Source organism: Acyrthosiphon pisum, chromosome A2, assembly GCF_005508785.2.
Source record: "Acyrthosiphon pisum isolate AL4f chromosome A2, pea_aphid_22Mar2018_4r6ur, whole genome shotgun sequence".
In the NCBI taxonomy this organism is placed as follows: Eukaryota; Metazoa; Arthropoda; class Insecta; order Hemiptera; family Aphididae; genus Acyrthosiphon; species Acyrthosiphon pisum.
The window spans coordinates 31,757,855-31,782,350 of NC_042495.1; the positions used below are offsets into that span (position 1 = coordinate 31,757,855).

General features: G+C 29.3%; 2 protein-coding genes across 8 annotated transcripts in view; both read left to right on the plus strand.

Moving 5' to 3' along the window:
* Positions 1–4,528: 4,528 nt before the first annotated feature.
* Positions 4,529–16,240, plus strand: LOC100569216. Of its 5 annotated transcripts, none has more exons than XM_016800664.2 (3): positions 4,529–4,645; positions 14,113–14,192; positions 14,289–16,240. In XM_016800664.2, exon 3 carries the CDS (start codon positions 14,340–14,342, stop codon positions 15,870–15,872), a length of 1,533 nt encoding a protein of 510 aa, XP_016656153.1. In that variant the 5' UTR covers positions 4,529–4,645; positions 14,113–14,192; positions 14,289–14,339; the 3' UTR covers positions 15,873–16,240. The 5 variants fall into 5 exon arrangements, with proteins under 5 accessions (XP_016656153.1, XP_008178330.1, XP_003241357.1 ...); XM_008180108.3 differs by having other exon boundaries at positions 4,532–4,641; XM_003241309.4 differs by lacking the exon at positions 4,529–4,645 and adding an exon at positions 7,028–7,644.
* A 4,226-nt stretch (positions 16,241–20,466) lies between these two features.
* Positions 20,467–24,496, plus strand: part of LOC100570977 (replication protein A 70 kDa DNA-binding subunit-like) — an 8,111-nt gene continuing 4,081 nt past the window's right edge. Inside the window, exons 1-2 of one of the 3 annotated variants that reach the window (XM_016800666.2) lie at positions 20,467–20,708; positions 22,525–22,752. Coding sequence is in view for 2 of the 3 variants with exons in the window: in XM_029490977.1 (XP_029346837.1) it covers positions 24,068–24,114 (47 nt within the window). In the remaining variant the exon portion in view is untranslated. Of the gene's footprint in view, positions 20,709–22,524; positions 22,753–23,949; positions 24,115–24,496 lie in introns of those variants that run through there. The other 2 variants (XM_029490977.1, XM_016800667.2) reach the window with 2 other exon arrangements.

Sequence of the window (24,496 nt, forward strand, 5' to 3'; positions counted from 1 at the left end):
TATTATACTTGTCTCGCCAAGCCCTCGCTACGGCTCTGCGTATAAGTATTAAAATATATGGATTGCACGTAACATTTTCTTTTGAAAAAAAATCTGTTTGTGGATAGCACTTACAACATTTGTAATGAAAATGCAACGCTTGTGTTTTTTAAGCATTAATATTATTGCACGTTTATTTTCATTATCTTTTATACAGATACAAATTTAACAATTGTATTACAGTATTTTCTTTTTGTAGATTAATTATACTCTTGCGAGTTTACATATAAATTAATTTATTCAGGGATCACATTAAACATGGGGGGGCATGTGGACATGTAGACTCACGTTTTTGTGTTGGATTGTAAGGTTGGCTCGGCTCGGACGGCGGCTCTTCCCTCGTAATTGATCGGCACGTATTAATAAATAGCCTTAATAATCCTGATCACAGTGATTAGTATGTATGTGGCGGAAGGTGGTGGGTTGAACGTCGACTCCGTGGTGTAGTGACGGTGATGAACGGCAACTGTCGGCGGACGATGGTGGTATGACTCGGCTTCTTGGTGTGACGTGGCGGCTACTGGCAACTCAGCTCTAACGGCGGCGCTCAGAAAATCACGGACAGGTCTACACACGGTACTACTCGCGGTGGCGGTGTACAAAAGAGTGCCGGGTCAGACTAAGGCTCTATATAATATCATAGTGTCTATAGTGCCCTAGTCAGACTATTAATGAATATCCGTTCTTGCCAATATTGCTATTGGCCGGGCTTATTCAGTCCTGGGGCAAGTTGCTGTTGGTCGAGTTGGATCAGTATCCGTTCTTGGCAATATTTCTATTGTCCGGCTTACTGTTCTTTTCTCGCAGCGGGGAAGACGTTGTTTTCACGGTGGCCAGCGGCCTATATTTATGTTATGTTACTCGTACTGGTGTCGTGTTGAAGATTGAAAAATCGTGTATTACGTTTTTCGTTGTTATGATGTATACTTGTGTTCTTGACATCAACTGTAGTATCTAAATTATAGTTAAGGCATCGAGGAAAAAGAATATCATACTCGCGACTTGATCGGATGGGTCTATCTACTGGAAAACTTGATTTTCCGGTGGGCGGCTGGCACACGTTTAATATTGTGTCGATAAGCGCTATCTGTACTTTCTTGCTGTAGTCGCGCTCAGTCGCGTAACCGATATCGCACGGCGGCGATCAATATTGTTTGAGGGTAATGTGTAAAACTAGAGCGCGCCACGCATTTGGTCGCTCCGTTTTATCTCATTACACATTTTATATTTAAATTATGTTTAATATCAAAGACTACTCAGGCATATGCTTGTATAGTACCTCACTGTGCTAATTGTATTTCTATTTTCATCAAATGTCTTTTAGATCCAATGGTTCACAGTAACGTCATCTATCACCTCGAGTGCCTTTATTCATATTCTGATTAGCCTTCATAATCGTGGTATAAATGTATTATTCAATAACCGTAATCCATCAGGACATTTCTAGAGGTGGAATAATCTCAACTTATGGACTCGACAGACTGTCACTTAACAAAGTTGTGAATCGGAACATAATCGTGCTGTAGAAAATACCACTCTCAGTACAAATAAACCACTCGTAATGTTGTGGAACGGAGTATTTTAAAGGTGTGTGTCGTAAATTTGGACGCGCTATAATTTCAAAGTAATTTTTATTTACAGTGGGAACGCCCAAACCACATAATTTTAGCGTTGAATTTTTGGTAAAGATAGCCACGATGACTGCTAACGATGGAATAACCAGTGTTGGATAGTAACGTAACGAAAGTAACGCGTTACTTTGCTTGTAATGCGTTACGTAACTTAATTAGAAACGTCATTCTCATCTCGAGTGTTTTTATTCGTATTCTGATTAGCCATTATAATCATGGTATATTTATTTATTTATAAACGCCAGGAATGTATTAGTATGTTATTCAAATATTTATTGTTTATATTATTTGTCACATTCTAACTGTCTCATTATCTCCTATGGGCTATGACGCATAACCACTGCACTATCAAGTACCGTCCTACATAATAAATTTCACACATTTTTTTTTATCTACAATTTGTAATTAATACAACTTTTAAATTTTTTTAAAACATATTTATACATAGGTAAATGGACAAAAATCTAAACTATAAGTAAATAGTTAATGTTTAAAAGTTAGTTTATGAATGGTAAATGAAAAGATCCAGTTTGAAAATGCTGGATAATAATATAAATATAAATATTTTGTGAAAAATTCAATTTTCCATAGTTATAAATTTTGGGTTCTATAAATATGACTTTAGATCACCTTATTAGGTTTATTAACATAAGTGTAGAATACCTTATATCCCCGTTGTGCCCGCCCGTCTTTCTGTTAGTTATCAGTACATACCTATAGTTATACGTTTGTTTGTATTAAGATATTTATTTACGATTGTTGATTTTAAGTTATTACTTTCGACTTACTGTATTATTTGTATTTAATATAAATTCAAACTATCCCAAATTGACTTTCCAAATTATATTTAATTTGTATTTGGAATTATAGTTTATTGCTTTGTATTAAAATACGTTTCGAAACCGGAAATTCAGCACTCTTGTAGATTGATCTTTCCTAACTTTTTAGATATAAAAGCTAAAAAATATATACTGCTGCTATGTTGGTATAATACAAGTAGGTACTCAGGCACGTAGCTACGGGGGGTTGGGAGGGGGGCAGGATGTGCCTGGCCCACCCTTATATGTGTCTGGCCTTAGGCCGACCCAACCAAAGTATTCAGAGGGGCCCAATATTATATGATGGCTTTTAATTTTTACCAAATTTTTAATATTGCCTAAATATGACGCAAATGCCAAATATAACCAAATATATCGGGTTTTAATTAGAATCCAATATAAGTAGTGTAACTTGTAACTAAATTCGATCCGTGTCTGTATCTGGAATAAAATATTATTATGTACGTATTATGTTATGCTGTACCTACTATTAAATTCTGTTGCTCCAAGAATGGGTGATAATTTATTTTTATGAGCCATAATATTATGTCAACAATCTATTAGGAAATAATTGCTATTAAAATTTAAAAGCCAAATACTGGTACCATACTACAATGTCGCGTTATTCTTATTTTGTCTAGAGAGAGCGCAAGTCGGCGGCGAACCAAAACTCGTCGTAGTCCTCGCATCTCCCACCGACGTGCCTCCCTCCACATCTTCAGCCGCCGCGGCCGCGTCGTCGATAACATACTATTGTATACTTGTATGTCTATTTGTAAAATACTATAATTAATAATAATATAATACTTTATAATAGATTTTCTATAAAACATAAAAATATAAAAACACTTTTATATTAGTACTTAAATTATATTTATTGTATTTCATTTAAAAATTGTGTCTATATATATATATATATATTAAATTTTTGGATTTTATTATCATCATAATTATTAAAAGCATTAATTTTATTTGATTTTTATTCATGTATTTAAACGTATTTTTTTCTTAAACTTATTAGTTATTGGAAAAATGATAAAATATTGTATTATTAGGTTATATAGGTACTTATATATTTGTTGAACGGATATGCTGATAACTACCTTTTTATAATATACAAATTCGGGAAGGAGGGGGCGCACCTAACATTGGCCCACCTACTGAATATTTTCTGACAACGTGCCTGTATAGGTAAAATAATAAAATAAAATAAAACAAAAAGATGAACTGCGAGATGGGGCTCACTCAATGATAACAAAATTCCCCTCGCTGGAAAAAATATAAGTCGTCTCATTTATTTTTATACTGAATTAACACTGTATTCGGATATTTACTAGAATGATCCAACAAGATGCGCATCCATCAACTATTCACCAAATCGCTCTTGGGGACCACAACAAGTAACTAAAAATACTATGATGGTATAACAAAAATAATAGATTTTGACAAAATATATTGAAATAATGGTATATATATTATAATATATCATATATCATATATCATATAATATATTATAGTATGTCATTCAAATTTTTCTTGTTTAAATTATTTGTCACATTCTAAGTGAATAGACGTTTTTTCATTATCATACCATTATCCTATGACATAATATAACCACTGCACTATAATGTACCCATCTGTAAGTGTGTTTATGTAATATATATATGAAGGTACCTACTATGTAGTATGTAAATTGTACAGATAATAATAATATCGAGTACAGTTATCAAGGCATATACAGGTTGTAACAGGAATACCTGAAAATTAAATAAATTTTGTTCTGATCAATATTTTTACATAATTTTTGTATAAATAATTAGTTGACTCCTGTGCTACACGTATAATATAAACACTTTTATTTTTATTTTTGAATAAGTACCTACTTGTTAAAATCTAAATATTATTTTAAAATTAAATTTAAAAATTGATTTGAACCAAAGTTATTTCATTTGTCAGATCTTCCTGTATACTGTGTATAGGCCAAGTGCACTTCGGTGGTAGTGGAAATCGTTGTGCCAGGCCAACGAAGTGGCGTTATCCGAGTACTTACTTCATTTGCAGATGCACTCGTCGTCTCAACGGGAGTCCAAACGAAGTTAACAGTTGTACCAGCAGCGAGTATATCTCCAGTACCTACTTATATTGTACTTTTCGTAAGTAAGTTTTTAAACGTGTTAACCATATTATATTAGTCTTGATAAATGTCACGTGCTTATTTAGTCGTTGACTATACACACGCGTGTAATAGGTACACTTGTTACACGTGAAAAAAATTAATATTTTTTTTTGTTCGTATAATAATAATAATTATAGGTATGTCATCCAAAACAACATTTTTTAAAACAAAAAAAAAAATAGAAAATTGTCTATTCTCATTTCTCTGCTCATCTAATATCTGATCGTTCAAACTTTAAATTTTTTATGTAGGTATCGATGAAGGTTTAATTAAAATTTTAAGTAGTAGATCAAAAAAATAGAATTTTATTTCCACGTTATGTTATTTATTTTTTAATAATATATTACTATCCAAAATTTGAAATAAACTCAATTTTCTGAAATTACTAAAAAAAAAAAAAAAAATGAACAAAGGGAAGATTTAAATATTGTTTGTAAATTATAAAACAAAGCAATCTGCAACCGTTTTATTATCTGACAAATTATATTATAAATATTTTCAATGTTATACAAATTTAAAAGAGCACCTCGATGGCAATTTTTCAACAGGTGTATTGGTATTTGGTACTGATTATTTGTAAAAATAAACGCCAAAACATGTTCGGGCACGCACGTAACACGTCTAGGTACACATTTTTTTCTATTTTATTTTTTTGAGACTATTAGCGTTACCCAGGATACACCGCAGAAAGGTGGGCTCTTAATTGTTTCTCAATTTTTTTTTTTGCAACCAATTTAAAAATATTTTTTATTATATAAGGTTATATTAAATCATTGGGTCATTACAAAAATACTAAATCAACTTAATTCAAAAACCGTATTTTATTTTATTTACTGCTATCTTACTTATTATTAAATTTTATTTTTATTCGGACATAACGTTGACAGATGTCATATAAATATTTCCTTATATTATTATTGTCAAGATTAGATTCATTAAATTTGTTTTAAATGTATTCGTGAACGTTACATAGTTATGTTTAGCGTAGGTACAAAAAAAATTTCGTCTTTATTTATCCTATAAATTCAATATGTTTAAAATTAGTAATTTCCAATTATAACGCACTGTTAACGCGTTTCAAAAACTTCAGCAATATCTAAATTCATGGTTCATGCACTTCAGTTAGAAAATACGAATCAAACTAAGATACTGTCATACTGAGTGGATGTGATATGTGAATGAAAGAACAAAGAAATCTGTAGTCATATATACCTACTATTTATTATATTATATTGAAACAGGTTTAATAAAGATATATCGTCTAATATTTTATAATATGGAATATGTTTACCCAACAATTCTCTGATTAGACTGATTTACCAAGTAAAATTTTAAAATACCTTTTATTCTATGTCTTCAAACGTAGTATAGGTACCTGTGTAGGTACTAGTGTCTATTTGTATTTTGTACCCGTTCGTGTTGGATTTTAGGTCAATGTGCGAAGTGATCATAATAAATCAGTGACTCAAAATAATATGACCAATAGGGGGGGGGGCATGGTTTATTGGCCCCCCTTGGCTCCGCCACTGAGTCTCAGAGATCTATAGGTATACATTTTATTGAAAACGGTCCAGTAGTTTTTGAGTCTATTGATTTCGAATCAACCAATGCGTGGGTAAAAATTATAGCGACCAAGTATCAACATTTTAAGTTCAAATTATTAAATCAAATGATAATTACAATAATATTATATTACAGATATTAGGTAACCAGTAGTGACCATTTATATGGAAAAAAAACCACTAATTTCTACTATTAGGTACCTACTATTCTATTATCATAGTATTGAAACCATATTATTGTAACCTGGCAACCATTTATCAACAAAATAAAACAATTTCTAGAAAAATCCCATTGAATTTTTCCTTTCAGTTGTTCCAAGATTTTCCAATTTTACTGGAACTTAACCGATTATTTTTCCATAAAAGTCTCATTCGAAATATTACGAACATTAAAAAAAAAAAACAGAAAAAAATCGGCTAAATATTTGTGCAGCTGTTCTCGATCGATGCTCTTGCCAACAAACAGTTTATCATTGCTATCATACAACTAGGCACGTCCTACTAAATTGTACGACTGTCAATGATTTTCGATTTAAATAATGTAATAATTACTGTTCAAAATAACGCACGTAAATTCGTTCAAATTATTATGTGAAAATAATGTCGCCGCCATACGCGCAACAAGGCCGATACGACGTTTTCCCGCACGCTGCACCAGACGACACACCGTCGCCCGTAGTTATCGTCGCGGCCCGTCCTTATCACTGAGGACTGTGTGATATCGGACAACCACTGCTATCAGTTCGTTTGTGTGTTTGCGGTGCTCGGCTCGGACGTTTTTCGCTTTACGAAAGAAAAAAAAAAAACGAAACAACAGGTGTCATTGCGCCGACTCGTGGCCGATCGGTACATAATATTATTGTTATATTTTTCACTCGGCACGATTCGGTTACCGTCGTTCACGCCGTACTATTCGCAGTCGTATCTATATAATAGGTACCTAGGTGTAGATAAGTAGTGACGATTTGCGACTCGTGTAGGTATACCGTGTGCCACCGCGCCCACAGTTGTGGTTGTCAAACTTATACATCGTATTATTCATAATTTATTTGTAGTGACAGTTCGTAAACCGCATTTATCGCCTGCCACCGCCAGTTTCGTTTTTTTTTCACATAATATTAGTTGTAGGTGCCTAAAGTACTGTTCGCACAGTCAATGTGTGAACTATAATATTATGATACAGTGGTCGTCGATTAAAGCAATCACCTTTGGTGCTGGACAAAACGGACAACATATGCCGACTGATAATAATAAAGGAAAATATTTAAGTATGTACGTAATACAGCGTTGTACTTTTCAATAACAATATACGGTTGATAACATTAACCGTGATTATAATATAAGCGGCTACCGCAGACTGAATAATATTATTATTGTTGCGAACCCGAAGCGTACGAGTTATGCATAACAGTTGCCGGGTAAGCGCGTAAATTTTAACTTTAAACTTAACTCACATTTACCTATATTGACCTAACGAGTCACAAAATTGGTCTTGTTTCCCAGACATGATTGTTATAATAATAATATAGTCCTAATATATTATAATGTATAATGTGTATTAGGAGTAGCTAAATTAAAGAAAACATAATACGTATGTCAACAAATGTTGTTTTTTTAATGTAGGTACCGCTATAAGTTATAACTTGTAAGTATTATATTTATTAACATAACTGTGCCCACATTAGTTTTAAATCACTACATTTAGTGCACTTTGTAGACGTGCAAACTTGCAGGTCTTAAATTTAAAATAAATATATCGTTTTTACGTTTTCAGATATTTAATGTTTATCGTTATTGTACTTTCAAACGTTATATGATTTTTTTACGTTTATGGTTACTATATTTTAATTTTGTTTAATGTTTAATTTTTTTTATAAATTATATTGTAATTTTCGGTATGGATAGATTATTAAGCAACCACATTTTGATGTAAGAACTATCAAATTAGTAGAATTTGTTGACCGGTATAGGTTATTTTCAATCATCCTAAATACTGCTTAAATATTATGGCATGAATGAAAAATTATAAATAGATATTAATAAAAAAAAAATATTCACAACAATACCTAATACAACTTCAAATGGCATAATAATGTCAATGTGTTATAGTACTAGTATAGTACTATATATATATATATATTAGTATTTAGTATCTAAGTACACCAAACCACACGCTCATAGTTCCTGTATCTTATTGAAATTTGAATTACAGAAATAAACTAATATTATATTTAAGTTCATTATATTTCAAAAGTCAAACAGCAAACAGGGATAGTGTATTTCAAAAATATACATTTCTGTTGACATAGGTTTGCCAACATTGAATTGTTCATGGTTATAGATAACTTATAATATTCATACTTAGGTATATAGATTACAGTCTACAAGATTTAAAAGCAATAGTAATGTTAAGTTCAACGTAAAAAAAAAAATCACAAACGTATTATATCGAATAACGTTATTTTCAATTATTTTTATATGACATAATATACGTGTATTGTTTATTTATAATAATTAATATTGTGATTAATGATATTAGATTATTTTCGTATTTCGTTTATTGATGTTGTTTATTTTGTTCACTACTTTCCGTCAAGCCTGGGCAAGTTTTATGATAATTTTTAACTGAGTTAATTTAAGTTGATGGAAAACATTTTAAAAAGTTTAAAGTTAACAGTTAACCTAATTTTTTTTAACTCAGTTAAGTTATTATTATTATTTATATCTATATAAATACCCAGTAATATGGTTTAAAATCATAAAAATCATAAAAATCATAAATATTATTAAACACAGAAAATAGCTAATAGCTTTTCTATACATAGAGTTAAATTATTAGGTACTGAATTTATATAATTATGTAGTAGGTACTAAAAGCATACAAAATTGAAAATGCCAAAATAAAATATAAATACAATCTTTTGATTTATAAATAACGAAATAACGTTTTAGGTGAAAATATTTTATAATATTATGTTTTTGATAAATTTATATTTGCGAATTGTATTTATATCAATATAATAAAATAAAATTTTAAAAAGTTAAAAGTAACTTAACTTTGACTTTTTAACACGTTTATGTCCAGGTTTGATTTCCGTTATAACGTTCTAAATAACGTTTTTAAGCCCGGCTGCAAACCATATCGACACTATGTTAATTATATACTAGGTATTCACAATTGATACTGCATTTCTGCGTCCAACAGAAAGACAATCAAAAGGAGATCGTCCGGTGGCTCGTAATTTTCGGGAAAATTTTTGTCAGGAAAATATTTGTCAGGAAGTATTGTTTTGTAGCCAAATTTTTACACTAAAAAATGAGAATATTGACTGCGCAACGTTGTTTTTAATTTTTTGATATCACATATACAAAAAATGTTATTGTTGTTAAAAATGCATTATTTTTGATCTTTTAAAACTCGAATAACTATTTTTTTTTTTAGTTCAGATAGCGAAAAATAAAACACCGTTGCATAGTAAATTTTTTTTCTCTATAGTGTGAACATTTGGTTGCTTAGCTTGGACTACAACCTGAGTGGTTCTTACCCACGAAAAACAGTTTTTGCTAAGGGGAGGCTGTATCCGGATGTGTTGTCTCCGTTTTACACGTGTAAGACATAACAAATTTTCGTTCAGCAGTTTTAATAGTATGCTGTTAGCACTTAAGCATAGATATACACTCCAATTAGATAGCCGTCACCTTTTAACTATTGGAGTCGACCGCCATTTACATAGAAGAGAATGTTTACCAAACAATATTGTCGCAGTATATATGTATGAATAAATGTAAAATTAATGTAAACATCGCCTGCTCTATAAATGGCGGTAAACTTCAACATTAGTCACAACTGTAGTATAAAGACGACTATATATTATTCAAAAAAATATTTACAACGATAATACAACTTGAAATGGCATAATAGTGTTAATACTATATAAGTATTTAGTAGGTAGGTACACCAAACCACGCGCTCGTAGTTCTATATCTTATTTGAATTACAGAAATAAACTAATATTCTATTAAATTAAATATATTTTATAACTCAAACAGAGATAAGGTATTTCAAAAAATATAAATTACTGTTAACATAGGTTTGCCAAATCTGAACTATTTATAGTTTTAAGTTGTAAAATTCATACTTATATAGACTACAGTATACGCGATTTCAAAACAATAGTAATATTAAGTTTAACGTAAAAAAAAAGCACAAACATATTATATCGAATAACGTTATTTTAATTTTTTTTTCATGTTACATAAAACACGTGTATTGTTTATTTTTAATCATTAATATTGTGATTAATAATGAAATAATATGTTTGATGATACCTATTAGATTATTTTCGTCCTTCGTTCATTGATTTCGTTAATTTGTTTTTATTATTTTCCGTTATAACGTTCTTAATGACTTACTTAGTATGTAAATCACATAAAGAGTAAATGTGTCTTTCTAGTTTATAATTTATAAATTATAAATAATAATTTTATTGAACTTTAATAATAATATACACTGTATACTTTTACTTTTTTATTATTTATTAATAAATAATACATTTTCCGTAAATATTTCTACAGGATTTATCATACTAGAAGAAGTTACTTGATCCTTCATTTTTTGTATACATTTAGTAACTTTTATTTCTTCTTTATCAGGTAGATGATTATGTGGATTTTTTTCTACAGGATTATCATGTTGCAATTCAGTGTACATTGTCCCTGTACACTTGAGACAACTCGCTTTCATACAACGCAATGTTATTTTATGTGGATTTTTTTCTACAGGATTATCATGTTGCAATTCAGTGTACATTGTCCCTGTACACTTGAGAGAACTCGCTTTCATACAACGCCATGTTATTTTATTTTTCCCCAAATGCTTAATGACGTACATATGACCATTAAAACAAATTTTGCTACCTCCTTTGTTTGTTTTGACAATTTCCATTATAAAAATTCAAAAAAAGTTCTTACAAATTTATTACACTTACACCTTACACTTTTATTTCACGACGCGCGACGTTTGTACTGTACACAGACTGAGCATAACGGAAACTAAATAGTGTATAAAAGATAAAATTTTACCAATTTCCCAACCATATGTTTCGGTCAACCTATAATAATATTGGATTATAGAGACAATCACATAGTATATTATATTGTTCACATAATACAATACTTTAGATACTAAGATACCAACACCAGTTTTAAGATAAAGTCAAATGGCAATGACTTTTATTGCTATATATCTTAATCAGTTTAATCTTTTATATTTCAAATGTATATTTATAGTATTTATTATACCTATAGTTTAAAATATTTGACTTATTTTAGATTCTGAGTGAAACGATGAATGTATTGATTTTACAATGATGTGTGTTGGTTATAACTCAGGTATAGATACCTATATCTAAAAAGGGTTACATAATTTTTCACATAGTTAAATTTTCAAAATATTTCGTTTATATTTAGCTAACCTAACCATTCAGTTTTAGCGCAAAAATAAATTCATGTCTTTTTTATCCATGGCTTTTTTATCGACGGCTTTTTTATCCCATGGATTTTTTATCCCATAGCTTTTTTATCAATGGCTTATTTATCCGTGGCTTTTTTGTCCGTGGCTTTTTTGTCGGTGGCTTTTTTATCCTAGATCCAATAAAAACATAGATAATGTTTAGCTATTTAATTAATAATAATTTTCGTTATAAAATTACACATGCAATCATTCAGGTCCATTAATTTCCCTATCCTACCTATTATGTAATTATATGATTATAACATTTTTTGTTATGGTTTTTTTTAGGCCCATCATCTAAATTATTTACGGGCGCCAATGATTTTTTTGTTTGGGCTTTTTCAATTTATTATTATCCTTAAATATTATTATTCTTTTTATATGTTCCTACCTATAATAATATATATTTTCAACGATTATTTTCATAATGTATTTACCTACTACATTAATGATTAAACATGTATTTTTTAAAAATACAGTCAACTCGCGATATAACGAATTTCAAGGGACCGAGAAAAAAATTCGTTAAATCGAAAGTTCGTTACATCGAAATTATATTATACCGCGATATTTTCAAGGGACCGGTAGTTTTATTCGTTATATCAAGATTTTCGTTATATCGATATTCGTTATATCGCGAGTTGACTGTATTATTTTATGACTTAAACTACACGACTGGTACAGATAATGGAATCGTGAATAATGATAACAAATGAATATAAAATGTGATTCCTTCTTTATAAAATTTTGTTGACTCATTTATTTCCACGTAATATTTCGTGAAGACTCGCAAGTATAATAATTAATATTGGATAAATTGGATAATACCATTATATGTGTTAAAATACGTATAAAATTAAGCAATTGCTTCTGATCGCTGACCGCAGAGGTTGTAATACATTCGTAATTGAAATAAACAATAGCAAAAAACGAATCCAAATTTCATCAACATTGCAATGTACATAGAATAACAACAAAATAACTTCTATAAACATTCTTTTTTGTTTAAATATAATGTTTAATAAAAATATTAACTATAATAGCCTATAAAAAACCGCGTTTGTTTATTTTTTATTTCTTGATTTTTAATCAAGTAAGTATGGTAATTGAAATGAAAAAAGTCTGAATTTTGAAAACTTCAAAAATTTGTGTTGAATAGGAAAATAATAAAAATGTAACTCGGTAATGATGAGTAGGTGGGTAATTTAGCTAGCTATATAAAATATTAATGAGAGAGATTTGATATCACACCCAAGCATTTGAATCCAAAAAAACTTTGATATTTTTTAACTTTTCTTCTAAACTATGATAATTAGAAAGTTGGCTGATAACTCATTAAAAAGGGATTATCAAGTAGATACTAAATGTGGAATTAACAATTTAATTTTTCATAGATAAAAAAAAAAAAAAAAGTCATTTTTTGCTAGATTATCATTTAGCGAGGTAGATTTCTGAAACATAGAGAACGGATTTTGTTGTTTGGAATCTTGTTAGATTCACATTAGCTAGGAAAAGCGCATTGAAGATTTTCAGAACATTATCTCCAATCGCTAATTCACTACAAAGCTGTAAAGCTGAAAAATATAAAAAAACGTCCAGTAAAATTTGTTTTAACTGTAATGAATTAACTATTAAATATAAAGTTCTGAAAATCTTCACTGCACTTTTCATTACCAATGTGAATCTAACAAGACCCCAAACAACGAAATCCGCTCTCTGGTTTCGGAGATCTATCTCACTAAATGAAAATGAAAATGATTTTTTGTGAGGATGTTCACACCAAAATTTTTCCAGATTCAAATTGTTAAGCTACCGTTTCCCTGCAGCGTCAAACAGTGGAACAGCACGGCCGCGTCAGACGCCGACCTACGTCCACACCAGTAGTGACGCTAGACGCCGCGTCCAGACGCTACAAGGAAAACGTACCTTTATACCGCTTGGTTGTGATATCAGTTAATAAATGTCTAAAAATTAAAAAACAAGAAAATGTACATGCCGATCCCTGACTTGACAATCGTTTTTTTATATATATTTTAGTTTCAGTATGAAATTGGTACTTTATGGGTACATTGATTCCGATTTGCTAATTGTATTTCGATTTTCTTTAAGTTAGGTTCTTAGGCTCACAGCTACATCATCTATAGTATTTGTACCTTTTATTGTATTCTAGATAGCCACTGTAATCATGATAATATAATTCAGTAACTGTAGTATACCAGGAAATTTCTAGAGGTCAGACGAGCTTAACTTATGGATACGATATCTTAGACTTGACAGATTACGTAGCTGTGGGCCAACTCTCATCGTGCTTTAAAATAGGTTTTCTGAAGAAAATATCACAGTATGTGTACTTAATTTTATTTTGTTTTCGCAGATGCTAACGCTGCCAACGACTTGCATTCTCAAATCATCGAATAAACCCATCGTAGTTCTGTATCGTGGAGTATTTTACAGGTGTGTTTCGCAAATGCGGATGTATTATTATAATTTTCCCGTTGTCTATTGACAATCGTTAGAGTGGGTTTAAATGTTTATATTTTATATTTACAGTTCGCCTGATCAGTCCACTTCTAGTGTTTACTGTTTGGGAAAAAGTCCACGATGACTGCTCACGACGAGATAAATTACGCCTTACCCAGACTGCTGAAATTGGCTTATCATGCGTGTAATAAGATGCAGCGAGAAAAGTACGTCGAGCTGGATTTTCCGGACGTTGACTTGCAGATTTGTTGCCAGTTGCTATTCCAAATCATAAAACTGAACACGGAGAGTGGTGCGTTCGACTCGCTCGGTGACAGGCGATCTATATTTGGCAAGGTGCAACCTATCTTTGATGACTGGTCAATCGAAATCATTTGCGAGAAGGCAGCGTCTTACGGACACATAGATTGTTTGAAGTTGGCTCGCGAGATTGGAGTTCCCTGGGCTCCCCCATACTATAACTGTTATGGATCGGCATGCGACCAGGCCGCTCAAACAGGCAACTTAGAATGCCTTATATACGCACATGAGAACGGAAGTCCCTGGAACAGTTGGACGTGTCAGCGAGCTGCCGGAAACGGACACTTGGAGTGTTTGAGGTATTTACATGAAAATGGATGTACATGGTACGAAAACACGTGTGCTTCTGCTGCGGAGTTTGGTCACTTGGACTGTCTGAGGTATGCGCACGAAAATGGATGCCCGTGGGGCGATGACACGTGTCTTTGGGCTGCATTTAAAGGAAATCTGGACTGTCTTATTTATGCGTATGAAAATGAATGCCCACGGAACGAACACACATGTTATAATGCTGCAAAGGGTGGACACTTGAACTGCCTTATGTATGCGCATGAATACGAAGAATTTCCATTGAGCGAGCACGTGTGTTCGGCTGCTGCGGAGGGCGGGCACTTAGACTGTCTAATTTATGCCCATGAAAATGGATTCTGGTGGGATGGGAATACGTGTGCTTCTGCTGCATTTGGCGGATATCTAGATTGTCTGAGGTATGCGTATGAAAATGGATGCCCGTGGGAAAAACACACGTGTTCTAATGCTGCGGAGGGTGGTCATCTGGAATGTCTAAAGTATGCACATGAAAATGGATGCCAGTGGAACAACCTAACGTGTTCGAATGCTGCGGAGGGTGGTCACCTAGACTGTTTGAAGTATGCCCATGAGAATGGATGCCCGTGGAACGAAAAAACGTGTTCTCTGGCTGCGAAAAATGGCCACCTGAACTGCCTTGAGTATGCCCACGAGAATGGATGCCCGTGGAACAAAAAAACGTGTTCGATGGCTGCGAAATATGGTCACCTGGACTGTCTTAAGTATGCACGTGAAAATGGTTGCTTGTGGGGCAAAATAACGTGTTCTAATGCTGCGGAGAATGGGCACCTACACTGTCTTAAGTATGCACATGAAAATGGTTGCCCGTGGGACCAAAAAACGTGTTCTAAGGCTGCAAAAAATGGGCATCTACAATGTCTAAAGTATGCACACAAAAATGGATGTCCATGGGACGTACACAGTACATGTTTTGATTCTGCGGAAATTAAAAACCAGGATTGTCGTGAGTATGCACTCAAGAATGGATGCCCTCGATTCAAGAATTTATCCGGGATTTCTAAAGAAAAAAACTCATCAAAATGAATATTCCTGTGGGCTGAGACTGTCATAGGTACTAACGAATGAGTCAATTGGTTATGTGTGTCGTAATATAATTTTTTAGTATGCCCAGAATATGGGTAACAGTTAATAAATTACTGTAAAATAATTAATCAAATTCTAAAAAATTCTAAAAAATTGTATAAATAATTGATTTAAGACTTTGTATACCAAATACGTATCTGAAAAACTCAATATTATTTATACATACCCACCTATTTCTAATATTTTTTTGAAATTTGTCAATTTAACGCATTTCTTTTTGTCTAACATCTTTAAATTAAAATGTTAAAATTGTATGTATAATTTATTTTCCTGAAATATACTGAAATGTATTTCCTCAAATATAAAAATATGTGAAATATTGTTAAATATAATATGTTGTACATATATAGAATGGATTCCATCATTTACTTTATAAGCTGTTTATTTTATATTGATGTAATTCATTTTGTTAATATTTGTATTTCGTTTAATTTTTGTAATAATTCTGTAAACAGCTTTTTATTATAGTCAATGCAATTTCTCAATATGATATAAAAAAATATGGGAAAACTTTAAATCCATTTTTTTAAAATGAATAATAATAATAATGTTTGTGTCTGGAATGAGATATATATATTTTCTTTTATCCCGGTTTGTTGATTATATTACTTTAGGCTGTAACAATTTTCTATTTTTTTTTTTTTTTTTCGTAGAATATGTTTTTAAATTTAGATTTAGATTTTTTTATTTGGCCATAAAACAATTAAACATGTAATGTAATAGTAACAATATTACACTAAAAATACGTAAATACTAAACTATTAAATAATTATATAATAACAGAAGTATTTGGCTTAACTCACCACTGAGGTGTAACCTACCTCGTATTGGTGAGTTGAAGTCTTACAAAATTATTAATTAATTTTACATTAATATTTCGTTGAACAAGAAAAAACAAAAAATAAATAAATAAATAAAAATAAACGCTAAGATTGTAATAAACAAGTATAGAATAAAAGATAAGGAAAATAAAAGATAGAGGTTATTTGATTTTGTATGCAAGAAAGATATAGGATAATAGGAAAACAAGTAGAAAATCAAGTTATGTCGTATGAATTTTTTAGCCATATTTTAATAAGACATTTTAATTTTGAGTATGATTGACAGTTAATGATACGAGGAGGAACGTTATTTAAAAGTTCAAGGTCTACTTTACCGATGTATCTACTGGATTTCAAAGTTTTGATTGTGGGAATAATTATTTTATCATTTTGATGAGTTGTCCGTGTGATCTGTTTGAATTCTATTATGTTTAGTTTACCTATATGTAAATTTTTTTTTTAACTTCTTATATAAAAATTATATAGGTATTTAATTTAAATTATTTTTGATTTAAGTAAAATCTATCAATGCATCAATGTATTGGACATTGGTGTATGATTCTGAGCGGACGTATTGATTTTATAATGATATAATATGATTATATTAATAACATTTTGTTTAGTAAAAATGCTCGGATTTTTGAGATCAGCATCTTTTCTGATAGAAAATAGAATCTAGTTAGAACTTTTGGGAATCGACATTTCAAAAAAAAAAGAAAATAGTGGTATAGTAATTTTTATGCAAAACTAATTTTTTGCTGTTATTTACTATTGAGTGTTTAACTCAAAAATTAATAAACAAAGACCCTTGAAAGTTTTACCAAATATTTATATTACGATATAATATTACAAATACCAACTGGTTTAGCCTTGAGACGTTTTTTGAATTTTGTGCATTTTTAGATTCTGAGTGGAACGATGAATGTATTGATTTTAAAAATGATGTGTTTTTTTTTTTTTTGTGTGTCTGTGTACACGATCAGTACCTAGTCGAAATAATGCTAATTATTTTGCAATTAAAAATGTATAAAATATACAGATTTTATAGCTAAGGATTTAAAATTTTAACAAAGTTCCACGTAAATAGGATATATAAATTACCTACTTTATTCACAATAATATCACCAATTAATATACTCAGTAATATCATAGGCTGACTGACCGTCTTCAAAATTTGCAAATTATTTTGAGTTAGAAATTCATTAAAATTTATCTTTTTAAATATAAGATTTGAAAATGTAATACAAGACTCCTCATAAGTTTGTCTACCTTTATCAAAAATAAAAAAAAGTGTACAAGTAATTCAAATTAATTTGTTATGAGCGTTTGAAATTCGTATTTTTATAACAGTGATATTCACTCGATATCTCATGTAGTGATTTTCTTATTTCGTTGTAATTAAAAAACAAATGATTGTAGATACTTGAAAATTTCACTGAATGTTTATATTAGCATTTTATATACACGATAAAATTTTGAAAATTACTTGAATCTTTTTGAGCTTTTTACGGACATTGTAAGTTTTCAATTTTTTTAGTTTTTTTTTTTTTTTTATAAATATCAATACAATTTTATTCGTAGGGTTAAAAAGCGTGATAATTTAATGCAAGGCTCCTGATATATTGTTAGAATAGGAGTTGAAAAATATTAAAAATACATATTCACATTTTTTTTTTAACATTATAATAAGAGTTATCAACTTATCGTAGTGGACTCTATTACAGATAATAAATAATGGTCCATTCGACATAGTTCACGACGATTTTGTTTACAATAACATTATTATAATGACTAAATTACAAATAATTATGATTAAATCACTTACGTATAAATCAGATCAATTGAAAATTAAGCACGAAAAAAATTTAAAAAATGGTAAGTGGAGGTCGCTCTGCTGTACAGTAGGTTACAAGTGGGTAAATGATCGATTGTATTAAACTTGAGTTTATGATACAATATCATTGTATAAGAAAAACGATTCTGAGCGGAGACGGTTCATCTGTTTAGATATTTTATATTGTTATTATATATTATATAGCCTGTACATTTAATTAATATTATAATATTATTATTTTTTATTTGTTTCTATGGTGATAATCAAAGCGTTAGAAATGAAATTCACATTTTTTAGAGGTTTTTCGTAATTTCTCGGTGGTTTTCCTCGTGGCATTGAATAACTTTTGAGGAAATCGAAAAATGTCTTATTTAAAGTACCATCTTGAACCAATTCGCTTAAACATAAGATACTATATTATGTTGAAGTTGAAGCACTCCTTGTGGCTTGTAGTATACATTTTGTTTAAAGGATAAAAAAAAAAAAACATCATTGTAAAATCACTAGCTTTATCGCTACGCTCAGAATCTAAAAGGGAAAAATGCAAAAAGGCATTTATAAGTAAAAAAGGCAAAAAAAAATATTCGTCCATTATCAAAGAAATTAAATGAAACATATTTTGATAAAAAAATTATTTTTCTCTTATTGTACAAAAAAGGGCATATATAATCCGAACTCTAATAATATGTAAATGATTAAAAAGGGTAATAATAATAATTATTATTATTATAATTATTATTATTATTATGTGAGCATAACATAGCTAATCATCACATACGACTGTAATTAATATGTATTTTACATTATTCACTATAAAATCAGTTAAATATTCCAATGAATTGTTTTGTTTTCGTATTACGATATAAGTATCTAATTTTAATAACAAATTGTATTCATAATAATAGTATAACACAATTTACCACACGTATGTGATACTGAGCGAGTGTCTATAATATTGTGTAAATAATTGTACGGATAGTAATATTATCATGAAGACGTGTTATCGTTGAGTACCTGTTTAGACCTCCGTGGTAGGGTAAACCGTATAAGTGCTAATTAAATATACCAATGAATTGTTTTTGTTTTCGTATTACGATATAACTATATAAGTAATTGCAATAACAAATTGCCATCATAATAATAACATAACACAGTGTACCACACGTTACAGTGTTGAATGTTAAAGTAACGCAAATTACAAATTACTGTAACACAATTGTTTTTTCAGTAACGCAGCAGTAATTTCAGTAAATTTTACTTAAAGTAACGCAATTGTAACAAAATTACTTTTGATGAGTAATTTCTATAAAGTAACGCACTAACGCGTTATCTTGCACATTATTACAAAAACAAGCCAATAGGATATCCCAGAAAAATCGAAAATCATTTATATTAATTTTTGATCCCGATAATAGTTACGTAACAATATTATTAAACATTCCAAGAATAAATGTTATCACTTTATTAGCAGAAAGAAAAGAGTTACGGTTTAAAAATAAAATTTAATTAAAATGAAATTTGATTTATGACTATTATATAGCCATATAGTAGAGATGATTGTACATTTGTACTAATAGCTAGGTCTATTATCACTAGGCCTAATTGTAAAATACGATACATTATTTGTAAGTAACGTTATTTGTAACGCACTACTTTATTAATGAAAAAGTAATGTAACGTGATAAGAATAATTTTTAGCAATTTCATTACTTTTTAAGAGTATTTTACTCAACACTGCACACGCATGTGCAACTGTGCAAGTGTGTGTCTATGATTAATATAATAAAATAATAATTATTAATTATTATAAAAATAATATAAACTTATTAAATAACTAATATAATATATTATGAAGATTGTTGCAGATAGTTATATTATCAAGTAGTGTTATGTTTATGTACTCATAACCTCTGTGGTAAGGGTCCAAGTGCTCTGCCGACGAAGTGGCGTTACCTATCTTAATAGATAGGTAGCTATTACATTTTTCGTTGCACTAATCGTCTCGTCGGAAGTCCAAAGGAACTTAGCAATTGCGACAGTAGCGAATACACACGCAGTCATTACTATTTGCAAAAAATACGTTTGCAAACGTGAGCACCATACTATACTATATTAGTCTTGGTAAGTCTTAAACGCTAATTTAGACGTATTGTCTGTATATTTACGAGTGTAATATAATTTTAAATATACATTTGAGCCTTATATATCTACAGATAATATATTTCGAAAAGTTTAAAATTTTTTGGAATTTTTTTTTTTTTATCTAAATAATATTACGTTTATGCATGACAACATTTTAGAAAAAAAAAATAGAAAATTGTTCACTACAGTGGTGAAGAGTAACTCTGTTCATCTAAACTTAAATGTTTTAAGCATTGTCTGGTATTGTAGGTACAAAGAAAATATTATGCTTAGGAATATGAAATTAAAATTGTGCGTGGCTGCTCAAAATAATAATAAGCTTAAAATTATTTTAAAGTATTCTCTCGTTAAATTAATTTTGTTTATGATCTAATCCCGATAGATTTAAATTAAATGTTGATAACTAAAATTTAATAATCGAAAATAGTTATAATATTAAATATAGTTTATAATTTAATATATATAATTGTAAATACGTACCTAACAGAATTTTACTGTCAACGTTTTTCGTTTTAAATATTATACATTTTTTATTGATCAAAATAATTTAATAATTGCATATTCGCATGATATAATTGTATAATATTGAATACGGATATTAAACTATACTTTTATATGGGTGACAATTATAAAAAAGAAATATATAACTATTTACACAGCATACCATAACCATAGTTTAAAAAAGTTATATTATAAAATAAAATAAAAATAAAATAAAATTATTGAATTCTTATGATACTAAAAAGTTTTATAAAACAGAAAAATCTATATCTGTGTACCTGGTTAAAATGTAGATATAACATATATTATTATTTATTAATAATTAACCATGTTGGGAAAATTATGAGGGTCTTTGCTAGTAAAGTTTAAATGCAAAAAGGCTTATTTGCCAACAAAAGTTAATATAGTTTTCAGTTTTTCGGAAAAATGTTTAGACTATTAGGTAAGAAAATAAATAAATATAATTTAATTATTTATAGATTGAAACTGCGATAAGAAGAATGTAACTTGAGCTTATTTTGTCTATACAAGTATAAGCCAGGTTATTATTTTTTGTGGGGAGGAGGGGGGCAATCGAATTTCCCAATAAGATTTTTTTTTAAATCTTATAAACCCAATTTATACAGTATAATAATTTATATACCTATGCAATAATCATGCTAACGCGTTCTAGGTCTTTAGTCGCCACTCGTTATTTTAGTCGTAGATATTTAGTTATTGGTTAATACGTAAGTGATTTTTTGCATTTTTACAAAATAAGATAAAAATGTATAAAATGTTTAATTTTGCAGTATAGGTAATCAAAGGTTTTTCATAAGTAGTTCACATTTTAACCAAAAAACCTGAAGATTATAATATAAACTTTATATATACTTTACATAATATAATATAAATATTCTTTATACACATACTTTAACAAAATTATGCAAAAAAGCCTAAGTACTAAGCAAATACTAATGTCCAGGACGTGACCGATTCTATATGTCAACAGTGATAAAAACAATAGTGTGATTAGATGTCTCATAATACCTATACATAATAATATTTGTATGTATATTATTAAATATATATCGTCCAAAGTCTAAAAATCAAATTTTATAATATCTATACACAGAATCGATTTACCAAGTTGTTTCGTATTTTTACTTAAATTATCATTATATTTAACAATGGTAATAACAATTATTATGCTATTTAAATATGTATTTTTTTTTTTTGTCTTCTTAAATGTAAATGTTATAATATGATAATAATATAATCATATAATAATTATATTACTATTATATCGATGTAGGAGCATGGACAGCAAGGCAGTAACTAGTTGTTAGTAGTGCATGGAAGACCTGTAAAACCTAATTTCGAAAAACAAAGAGCATTCAGACAAAACTCAGCACATATAGATGTTCAATATTTTATATTATAATTTTTTACAATATAGCCGTGCCTTTTTCTGCTCTTCTGAAACTAGGGAGGTACCTATATAAAAACGAAAACTATACCTCTCACGCGATTTTTAATAAAGGTAAGAAATTTAAATTTTTTATGTAGGTATAAGGTGACATTTTGATCTGTTTTTTGTGAATGTATGTTTCTAAGAGTTGTAATAATTAAATATATAGACTAATTATCTGATATTTTTTATTGAATTAATAATATGATCTTGGCATTTTAGGTTAGTATCCATATAGTAATATATAGATACTATACTTTTTGGACTGGATAAATAGTAGCGCAATTACAACTACAACTGTCATTACTAATATCAGTCAATGTATTTATATTAAATTCATTACAATTTTTTTTACGAGCTTTTAGATAATTATTACCAATGGGTGACGATTTATTTTTATTTAAGTTTATAAAGCAAGTTTTTGTTAAATTAAGTTCCAGGAGGTTATTGTCAAACCATGTTTTGACAATACTTAATGCACGAGTAGATTTATTATGAATAATTTATTTATTTATGTCATCTATAATAATTGATGTGTTATCAGCAAAGCTGAAAATTGATCCATTACAGTTAATAAGTCATTATTATAGTCATTATTATAGTGAGTGTTTGAAAATTTCATGAATTTAAAAATATGTGTGAAATATTTCAGTGTTTCGATAAATTTTGTTTTTTTTTTAAATAAGTTTTATATTTACATATAACTGTCATAATACCTTCATAATTGTATGGTATCTAAATGTATACCTAACCTTTGGTATTATACATTTAAAATGGTATTCAACATTTTTAAATATTTTAATGTTTAAATGATACAAGTAGGTGTACAATAGTATACATGTATATTGTATACCTACTGAACATTGGAATTTAGAACACTGAACATTGTGTTAAAACAATTTCAATTATGTTTCCCGTTTTTGTGAAATATTTCATACTTCAAACACTAAATATGTATAATAGAAGTATGTGCATATCTATTTTTTATATAATATATTAATATTATGACTGTGATTAAGAATAATAATTTTAATTAGGTATTGAGTTTAGTAATTAAAATAACGAAAATTCATTTATATACAGGCCTAGATTAACATCTCTTCTATAATATTCATAATGGGTGTATTTATACTCTCAAACTGATCAATAAACCATATTATTGGAAATACAAAAATACATGTTCATAGAATACATAATATTAATAGACCTATAAAATATTCTTTATATAGGTTAGGTTTGGTTAGTTCTTAATTATATTAGAAAAAGGTACCTATTTATATTTTTCATTATTGAATAAATTTTTCTCAAAAGTATCATCCATCTAATAATATACTCTTAATATTTTCAGTTTTCAAATTTATATTTCTTTAATTTGAAATTTTTAAATATGGAGTACGAAATTGACAATTTGAAGAACGTTTGGAATGGCAATTAGTAAGTACTCTGTCGTGTAAATGTATTTACTTAATTATTATTGTGAATTGGGATTTATTAGTTTACACCCAGGGAGTGAATTAGGAATTACTAACTTGGATGAGATTATTTAAAGTAAAGACGTATATTTACGTCTTAAATACGATATCGGTATTTTAGTAAAGACGTAAATATACGTCCTATCCTAGCCAGTAGATAGCAGCACACGATTCATAAATTATCGTCAATTTAATACGGGCATAACATTATAGATAAAGTAAGGTCTTTTTGTAGAACGTATATATACTCCCTGAGGCGCGTTTCATCAAAACGTATATACCTGTACGTCCATACTCGTCAAAGGGTTAAGATAGATCGTATGCTCACACTAATCATAGTAGTA

Excerpts from the sequence above, each read along its gene's own strand:
- LOC100569216 (XM_016800664.2), top strand. The coding sequence starts at position 14,340 with ATGACTGCTCACGACGAGATAAATTACGCCTTACCCAGACTGCTGAAA.